The following is a 9,524-nucleotide window of genomic DNA, read 5'->3' as shown; positions in this document are numbered from 1 at the left end:
GCTTGGTGTCACCCTCGGCAGTGGCCGCACGGTAAAACCTACTGGCACGTCACCTGCGCGTTGTAGCGGGGATTACATTCGGAGCACATGCAAAGCAGCGGGGGTTTGCGTGCAGCACGCAGGAGAACGGCACGCTGCTTTCGGCAGTGAGGGTTTTGTCAGGTTTACCAGAGAGCTGGTTTTTATGCTGGTTGTGGTTGTGGGAGGCCGCGCTTTGTTAGTCCGGTTGTGCCTTCCGGTCCTTTGTTGTCGTTTTGTGCCTCTTTCTTTTCCGTTAGTAGGAGTAGGAATAATGCCTGTTGCCAAAAGAATAGTATGAAAATAAGTAAAATAATATATTATAAATGTTGTGGCTCCTTTCACTTAAGGAATTTGTACTTCGTATGTGCTTTTGTAAATTAGGTGAAGAACCTTGCGCGAGCCGAGGCTGTCACTCTCCGGTGACAAGTGCTATTCGTAGGCTTTTGTTACTTATCCCGAGCAGTGGGTGCCGTGAAGAGAAGTCACTGGAAGTAGCCTGGGGTTGCTCCCAGAGGTATGGTAACCCACCAAAGACTGCGCAGGGTGGAGAGAGAGGTTTTCCGAGAGAAAGCAAACTGGAAAGGAAGTGACCACAGGTGCATGTCAGGACTCAAGTAAGCGCGTGAGGGACTTTTTCATCCATTAGTGTGGTTGGTGGTCCTGTCATGAGAACAGAAGCTGAAAAATAGAATTGTGAGCTGTTTGTTGGGGACCAGTGCAGAAGGCATGAATCTGAGACTTAACAGGTTTTTGAAAGCAATGGAGAAATAAATTTCTGATGAATTTTGGCTCATTGGGTGTGAAACATAAAGTGCAATTCCTCATGGGACCTGTCAAGGATATCTCTGCTAAGTTGTGGCAGATGTAGGTGGTCTTCCTTGAAATAGCTCCAGTCCCTAATGGAAGAGGACAAAGATACAGGAAGACCGTGAAAGACAGAATGAAACAAGAACTGGTTGTGCTGGTTTGGGATGGGGTAGAGTTAATTTTCTTCGCAGTAGCTAGTGTGTGGCTGTGCTTTGGATTCGTGCCAAAAATGGGGTTGATAACACGGGGTTATTTTCGTTATGGCTGAGCGGTGCTTAGACAGAGTCGAGGCTTTTTCTTCTTGTCACAGCACCCCACCAGCGAGCAGGCTCAGGCTTCTGTTGCTATTTATAGACGCAGAATCTGTGGAGAGCGCGTATATACTTGATGAACACCCTTATCAGTTTTACGTCACTTTGTCAAAGCTGGGGATCCCTTCATTACTGTCTAGTGATCAACACAGAACTTTAAATCTCTCCATACACAAAATCTGATAGTTTTCAATTACAGTACGGGGTATTCAACTTGTGGAGAAAGCAAGAGAAGACCTTTTCCTGTCATACCTGCAGTTTTTAAGGTCTATCCCAGAGCTCTGGAAGAACATCTGGTGCTCTAACAGGAAGGCATTAATGAAGTGGATTTTGGACTTCATCTTAAAAAAGGCTGTTTCCACTGTCCCGTTTTATTTCCACCATCATTTTTGCTGGGTGTGAAATCCCTCTCTTCTGGGCCTTCATCTAGATAATTATATTTACATCATCTTTGTTACACAGTAAACACAATTCTTTTTCTTTATTCTTTGCTTAAAGTGCATATAATTGGAAAAAAACCCCCAAATTATTTAGTATCTTTCTGAATGACCCAATTTAAATTCATTGTCAGTTCCTACTCTCTCCCAAGGAAGTAGAGAAATTTCCTCTTTTTCAGAAGGAAATTTTGAAGGAAGCTGCTCCTATTAATTCTTCTCCAACGTACACCTAAAACCTCTTATTCTTCATATTTCTTTTGAGCTCTTCATCCAGCTCAGCCACCGTTGTCATCAGTGGCTCTTCCTGCAACGTCCTCCCCTCCCACCTTTTTGTTACTTGGAGTAGTTTCAGCACTGGCGCAGCATCTTACAGTTGAAGACGTTTCATCCTTCCTTCATCTCCCTGAGCCTCCTGTTTATTTCACTTTCCTTAGATTATAAAAGATTATTTAAGTGAAGTGCCCTATTTCCAGAACCATTTAGTTTATTCTTCTGTTTAGTTTAAATCAAGCCAACAGAACTAGTATAATTGTTGCATTTTTAAGACAAGATGATTTAAAACTTACTATTTATCCAGATCATCTTGATTTCCTGGCTTTTGCGGGGAGCGGAGAGAGGGGTATATAGAACCAGTCAATGACAATATCCAGAAAAATCTACTCTCCATCATCAGACACAGTGGCATTTGTCTCCTTATTTCCACTAAGGTATCTCATTATTAGCATCACAATACGTATTCAATAAGCTACCAAACAGCTCTCCTAAGAGCTTTGTTCGGGCTCAGTAAGAAGACTAATACTATGGGATTTTGACAGGAATTCAGAGTTTATTATGCAGCCTGTTCCTGTTATTCAGATTATTGAACTCACCTGTGAGGGTACAAAAATAATTCAAGGATGTAATAGAATATGAAGTGAAAGAAGTCTGTCGTATGGGAGTTTTACTTCTGAATGTTTGCTGAGCGTTATTTAGTATTAGCTAAATGTGGGGCTGATGTGGAACTTACATGAGGGGCTACAGCACTTTGGGTATTTAAGGAAGCGTTCAGGAAGAAGTCTGTCAAAAGCGGACTGCTTAAAAAGTACGTGAAAAGTGCAGAATATGAACATCTGCTGAAAAGTTAAGAAATTTCCATAAACTTAAGACCCACTTCTCGAGCTTAGCTTGTGTTCTTAGTTATGATTTATGGCTTAGAGTCATAGACTGTGAAGATAAAGTGAAGAAAAACTAATGATCCTAAGCTTTTCATAAACAGCTGCAGGTCTGTTAGAAAGGAAGAAACAATTAATAGGTACTTTAGACTATCAGCTGTCAGCTTAATTTATTAGGTAAAATAAAATGCAGTGGGCTTACAGCAAGACACAAGTATGTGTAGCTGATTCTATTCTATGGACTGATGGAGAAGCGTTACCAGGAGAAAGGGGGCAAGTGTCATTACGCCTCTGGAAAGGCACGGGTGAGATCTTGCTGTATGCACTTCTGGTCAGCAGTGCACTGGAAGTTGAGGTTTCCGGGGACACAGGACAGGGTGCTTGCCTTGTCGAGGGGAAGAGGCCATTTATGAGGAGGCTGAGAGAAAGTGGCTTGTTTACTATGGTCAATCAAGGTCAATTTCTAGAAGGTTTGATAAATAAGAGAAAGGGCAGGACACTAAAGTCAAGGAGAAAATAATAACAAAAATAAATGCTATTGATTAGTCATAAATGCTCTGAAATTTCAGAATAGGTTCATAAGCATTGGATCAACAAGATTTCGCAATATCCCTCCAAACAAAAGCCAGACTACTTTTAACACCGAGCTTGATAAATGTTATGAAAGAAACCAGATGATGCCAAGTCTTCTTGAGAGGATTTACATGTGTGACTTGAGGCTTTTTTTCTGCTTTTCCTATGTGGTGTTAGGCCTTGATTCTGAGTAACTCACACAAGAAGAGATCTTGGATCTCAGTGGTACTTAAAAAAATGTAGATGAACTCACAGAATTACTAAAATATTGAGTATCAAAAATAGATTTTATTATGTGATGTTTTGGTGTGCTTCAGAGTTCACAGGGGAGGCTGTTATTGTGTAAATTACACAATCTGTTGGCACGTGCCCTGTTAATATTCTAACAAAGAGGAGTTTTTGAGAATGTTTTGCAGATACATAAATCTAGGTTTTGATCGTTCATTTTTCCTCATATACTACCATATTGCTTTGTTGGTCTGAATGTTACATTCTATATGTATGTAGCACCTTTTCGGAATTGACCGCGTGCGATAACCTAACCATTTCTGAGGGATTTCCCTACCTCCGCGTGAGGCCATAAACTATTGGGCAGTAGTGGAGGCATATTCTGGACTTTGTGTATTCAGTGAGGGAAAATAGATAGTATTCTAACAGTAATTGGAAGTAAAAGTTTAGAGAGAAGAGGGTGTATTGCTTTGTGTGGTAATAAATGAATTGTTGGCTTGCTCCATTACGTACTCTCCCCGCTAAGGTAATGGGAACAGAGGCCTGGGAGTGAAATCAACTAGGAAAAGCTATAAAAATGGATTTTAGCACAGCTAAGCATAGTGATGAAAAACATTTACATGAAGTAAAAAAAAAAAAAAAAATTAGTTGTTCTGAAGATTCATTGAAAAGGAATTGTGCTGGAGTGTTACTCTGAGTGCGGGTTTTGTTTTTTCTCTATACCCAGGCCAAGTCCGGGAGCTTCAGCCAAAACGTGGAATTCCTCAATTTGCTGCCCAAGAGAGGCCCTAATGCCTTCTCAGCCTTCTGTGAAGCTCTACGAGAAACCAAACAGCAGCATTTGGAGGAAGTGATCTTGAAGACAACATCCAGCCTGAGCCGTGGGATTGCAAGGGTACAACAGTTTTAAATAAGACTGGGTTCGGCACAAAGTGATTCAAACAGGGAAAAAACAAAAATGGTTTACAAAGGGCAGGATGGAGTTTTCTTGCAAACTGGAAGTTTTAGTAGCTTTAGTAAAATTTGGGACTAAGAACTGTCACACAGAATCACAAGGTAGTAGCGGTTGGAAGGGACCTCTGGAGGTCATCTGGTCCAAACCCCCTCATCAAGCACTGTCACCTTGAGCAGATTGCCCATGTCCGGGTAGCTTGCAAATATCTCCCAGGATGGACACTCAGCAACCTCCTCCAGTGCTCGGTCACCCTCACAGTAAAAAAGTATTTTCTGATGTTCGGAGGAGACCTCCTCTGTTTCAGTTTGTGCCCATTGCCTCTTGTCCTGTCACTGGGCACCACTGAAAGGAGCCTGGCTCTGTCCTCTTTATACCCTCCCTCCAGGTATTCTTATGCATTTACAGAAGGGCCTTGAGCCTTCTCATCTCCAGGCCGAACAGTCCCAGCGCCCTCAGCCTTTCCTTAAAGGAGAGATGCTTCTGTCCCATCATCATCATTGTGGCCTGTTGGTGGCCTCTCTCCAGTATGTCCATATCTCCCATGTACAGAGGAGCCCAGAACTGGATGCAGGACTCCAGGTGCCACCTTGCCTGAGCTGAGCAGAGGGGAAGGATCACCTCCCTTGATCTGATCTGCTGACAACGCTCCTCCTAATCCAGCCCAGGATACCATTGGCCTTCTTTGTGGCAAGGGCACGTTGCTAGCTCCTGTTCAACTTGGTGTCCACCAGGACCCCCAGTACATTTTCTGACAGGATGCTTGCCAGCTGGGTGGCCCCCAGCATATATTGATGCATGGGCTCGCTCCTCCCCAGGTGCGGGACTTTGCACTTCTCTTTCTTGAACTACACAAGGTTCCTGTACGATCTTACATCCAACATGTTCTTAATAAATGTGTCATCAAGAATCCAGAAGCTGCAAAGAAAAATATTTTCTCTGAAATATTTTGGTTTGGTGTTCAATGATTCTCTGAGTAGAAAGCTATTAAAAGCTAGTTTTGTGTGTTGTTGAGAGAGGGACTTTCTTTATTTTGTTATTTTTATTTTCTCTATTTCACTATCTGCAGTTGTTAATAAGGGACTAAAGGAGGAATTTAGTAAAGATTCAGTATTCTCAGTGCATTGGCAAGGATGGAAACTCAGAGTAAACATATTTCATATGAAGGAAGAAAGACCAGATATTTTTGAACAGAGATGTGCCCTTATTAAAATGTAGGATTCATTAGCCTACCCTTTCTATCTTGTTGTTTCCAATTGAGCTTTACTATGCAAACAATGAAATCTCTAAAGTAGACAAGAAGATGGACAAGAAAGGCTTTGGCAAAAACAAGGAGGATGTGATAACCTCAATATAAGGTTTCCAAACTGGGCATTGGAGTAGAAATAGAGATGCTCAAAGAAGGGAAGGAATTTTACATTGTCAGAAAAAGCTCTTGCTATCTTCTCATGGTATTTCATTTGGATGTGAACCATAATAATATTTTTTGTATGTGTGTGTAAATGCATGTATCTACAGGCTTGTAGTGTAGAGAAAAAAATAGCTGGTTTGTGCTACTGTTTTTCACGGATTTATTGGATGTCTTGTAGCTGGAACACTGTTATGGATCAAATCTTCCATTTCCGCCTAGTGAATCGTGTAATTCAAAGAGACCACGCTGGACTGGTGAGTCGCACGTGATGTTGTGAGTACTTGATTGGCTGTCTGGTTGTTGCTTCTGATTTCTTAATGCTCTTTTGATCCAACTCTAGAAATAAGCTTGCCAACGCTTTGCTCATCACAGGAGTATAACCTTGACAATGAACTGACTATATTATTATCAGATGCAGGAGGTAGAATTAGGCTAGAAAATAAAGTGAAATAACATATTGGAAAAGAACCCAGTCAGTTTCTAGTCAGCTTCATTTAGTGTTACAGGAAATTTTGTTGCTTAAACAGTACATCAGTAAAAGCTTAGATTTTTCAAAGATTTTTCTTGTCATTTAAGATTTGTAATAGCGTTTAAACATAACTAGAGCTGTGATAAGATACTGGGTTGGGGCAGTATTCCTTAACTTAGACTTCCTCCTTAGGAAATACTTTTAAGTACAAGAGCTTATATGTGTTACGTGGGTCCAACATAGATTGCTGTAGCTTCTGTCGAGTGCAGCAAATCAGCTTTTCTTGAGCAAGCGTTTCTGACCTAGATCAGGGAGCTAGTTGTTGTAATGAATCTCCTTGCTAGTTTCGATGTTGCCTCTGGTAATGTCGGCAGTACTTATATTCCCTAACTACAGCTTTAGCTGTGTGCTGGTTACTACCAGCTGGTAGTGTCTTTAACACACTGGTGTTAAAGAACAAGTATTCAGATTTTGAATGCTTTCATTTTTTTAATTTAGGTGCAGAGGTTTTAGGGTTGGGTCGTTTCGGGTTTCTTAGAGCATATGTTTCTCTAACCAGGAGAGCCTTGCCTCAAAAGGCTGAAAAAGGATTTCAAAGGAGATCATGAGTGACATGAGCTCCATTTCTTCAAGACAGGGAAGTGAGTGTTTGTCTGCAAATGGCAAATAGTTGATTGTCGTTCCCCTCATCTGCTGTTATCCAGAGGAAAGGGTTGTTCAGAGGAAGATAAGCAAGAAAGGTCATTGCACTTTATGGACGTTAGAAATGTCTAGTTTGATCAATTCTGCACATGTTCAGCAAAAAATAAATAATTGTATCCAGTGAGCATTAGAGGTCTTTTATGAAAAAAAAAAAAAGCACTATTCTATTGTCAGCGTAATATGAAAGGAATAACATACTGTACCAAATGACAAATAAGCCCACGGCTCTGATTCTAGATGAGAATTCTGTTTTCATACTCTGTAGAACCAAATATACTAGGCCTTAGGTAAAGCTAAGCCACAGACAAGACAAAAAATAGTTGCCAATTAAAATTACTCAAATAATCAGTATATCGTTCCAGTACATTTGGGTTTTTTCGCCTTTGTTTCACTGCGTGTCAAACAAAATCAAACTAAATTTTTAGAGCTATGAGTAGTATAGTACAGGAATATTCCGAAGACCACATAGTTCAGAATTTCCAACTTACTACCTTAATGCAGAGGCTTTGTAGTTGCAATCTTTCGTTGTTACTGATATGTTTGTTTTGCACAGAACCAATGGAACACTCCTTGGATAATGGAGACGGTCCCCCGATTCCTCCAGTGAAGTGCTGCACTCCTGAATTTTATCATGATCATCAGCACTCGGTAAGTAGTTGTCAGAAAAAAATCTCCTTAAGATATGAAAGATACGAGGTGTTTGGATGTGTCATCTGAACGTGTGCTACTTAAAACTGAGTCAGAATGTAGGCTTCACTGGAAGGAGGCAGGTCAGTGTTGTGGTATTTGTGTAACTGAAAGGTCTTACCGGTCGTGTTCAATTTGCTGTAGTTCTCAGTTACGGCTATCAAGAAATTCCGAAAAGTTCTGTAAGTCTGTTCAAATTTCTGCCTCTGGTTTCTTCTGTTCGTTAAGAGCTTCGTGAAATGCCTTCTGTTTTGTGGCTCTGCAAGCTGCCAGTATTACTGCCTCAGATTTATTTGTCTGTATACTCATCTCCTTCTGTGTGATGACACACCCTGTAAATGACTGTAAGGTGTTAGAACTGTGTTTCAACTCGCAGTCGGTTTTGCCTGGTCTAATTGCCACCTGTACCTGGAAGAGACTCTTCATAGGCTTAAGAACCAGATCAGGATTCTGTGCTGGGAGGTACTGGGTAGAACAACCTGAATTCCTAATCTGGAGGGTTTGAAGTTATGTAGGTAGTCTAACTACTTCTTGTTTATTCTGTTTGTAAAGCATAAGTTGCGGTGGGGTGGGCTGAAGGAAAAAAGTCTTTGCATATAATGGAGCGCAGACTTTTCTAGGGTTACGCAAAGTGCTGACACTTAACACTTCTGTCACAGGCTCTGCGTACAGCAAAAGAGGATTGTTGGTTTTTGGATGGGTTGTTTTTTTTTTAAACTATCTATCGGGGAGACCTAATTAGGCAGTGTCACTGTGAGCTTTACTTGGCAGCTTTTACATCTGTGCCTGGATACACCTTAGTTGATGTGCTCCTTTGGTATGAAATTTCACTTCCAATTTACAGGAGTGTTAATAACTGGTTGACTATTGATTTGCTGTTGTTAGAGGGGGAGGGGCAGAGAGGGAATTTAATTTGAAGACACCCCTCTTAAATTAGTTCTTTCTCTGTTAATCTTTTTGGCCAGCTACACAACTTTCAGGATCAGTGACTGACAGTCCCTTGCTATTATGGTTGCACTCACATGTTATTTTACATCTCTGTTCCCAACAGCAATTAGGAAGTGTTAGCTAAATTTGACATGGTGTTGTCCATAGGCCTTTGATGGGGATGATGGAAATACATGGAACTGTGCTAGGACAAGGGTGAAGATGTAGGAAAAACGTTAGCAAGACCTAATTCAAAGTTTGAAATGGATAAGCTGTGTTCTTCTACACTGAGAATTAAGGCAAGCTAGTATAGCATCTTAATAATAGTGTTGTAGGATCATCAGTTGTGGAGACTTGTAAATACAGTTGTCTTTGGGACCCTGTGTAATACAAACATTTGCTTTATTTATTTTAAAAAATCTTTAAAAATTTGACTTCTACTGTTTTTGCACCTTCTCAATCAAGAAAACTAGGGTATCATATCGAGTTGGTATGTAGGAATTACTGTTCTACTCTTAACACTATTTCTTTCTGTAGACTAAATTTACCAATTTTTAATCTTCTCAGGCATATAAACTGATATCAGAGCCCCGAGGCTTAGCGCTTATTCTCAGCAATGTCCATTTCACCAGTGAGAAGGACTTGGAGTATCGCGCAGGGGGAGATGTGGACTGCATTTCCCTGGAGATGCTTTTCAAGCATCTTGGTTATCAAGTGACTGTCTTTCATAATCAAACTGCACAGGTAAGGGGAATGGATCCCAGTACTTCACAACCAGTATGGGTAACAGTTTGTAACTGTTACGTAAACCTCTTAAGAGGTTCCCTTTGGTATAACTAAACTTCAGC

General features: G+C 40.8%; 1 protein-coding gene across 1 annotated transcript in view; it reads left to right on the top strand.

Annotated features, from left to right (window-relative positions):
* CASP2 (caspase 2, apoptosis-related cysteine peptidase) overlaps positions 1–9,524 on the top strand; it is a 16,292-nt gene that overhangs the window by 320 nt on the left and 6,448 nt on the right. Inside the window, exons 2-5 of the mRNA XM_010142244.1 lie at positions 4,256–4,423; positions 6,070–6,145; positions 7,616–7,710; positions 9,244–9,420. Coding sequence (XP_010140546.1) covers positions 4,256–4,423; positions 6,070–6,145; positions 7,616–7,710; positions 9,244–9,420 — 516 coding nt within the window. The remainder of the gene's footprint in view (positions 1–4,255; positions 4,424–6,069; positions 6,146–7,615; positions 7,711–9,243; positions 9,421–9,524) is intronic.

The sequence above is a fragment of the Buceros rhinoceros genome, unplaced genomic scaffold, assembly GCF_000710305.1.
Source record: "Buceros rhinoceros silvestris isolate BGI_N320 unplaced genomic scaffold, ASM71030v1 scaffold2108, whole genome shotgun sequence".
NCBI classification, from domain to species: Eukaryota; Metazoa; Chordata; class Aves; order Bucerotiformes; family Bucerotidae; genus Buceros; species Buceros rhinoceros.
The sequence above is the reverse complement of the archived record's forward strand: the minus strand, read 5'-3'. Positions and strand labels throughout refer to the sequence as shown.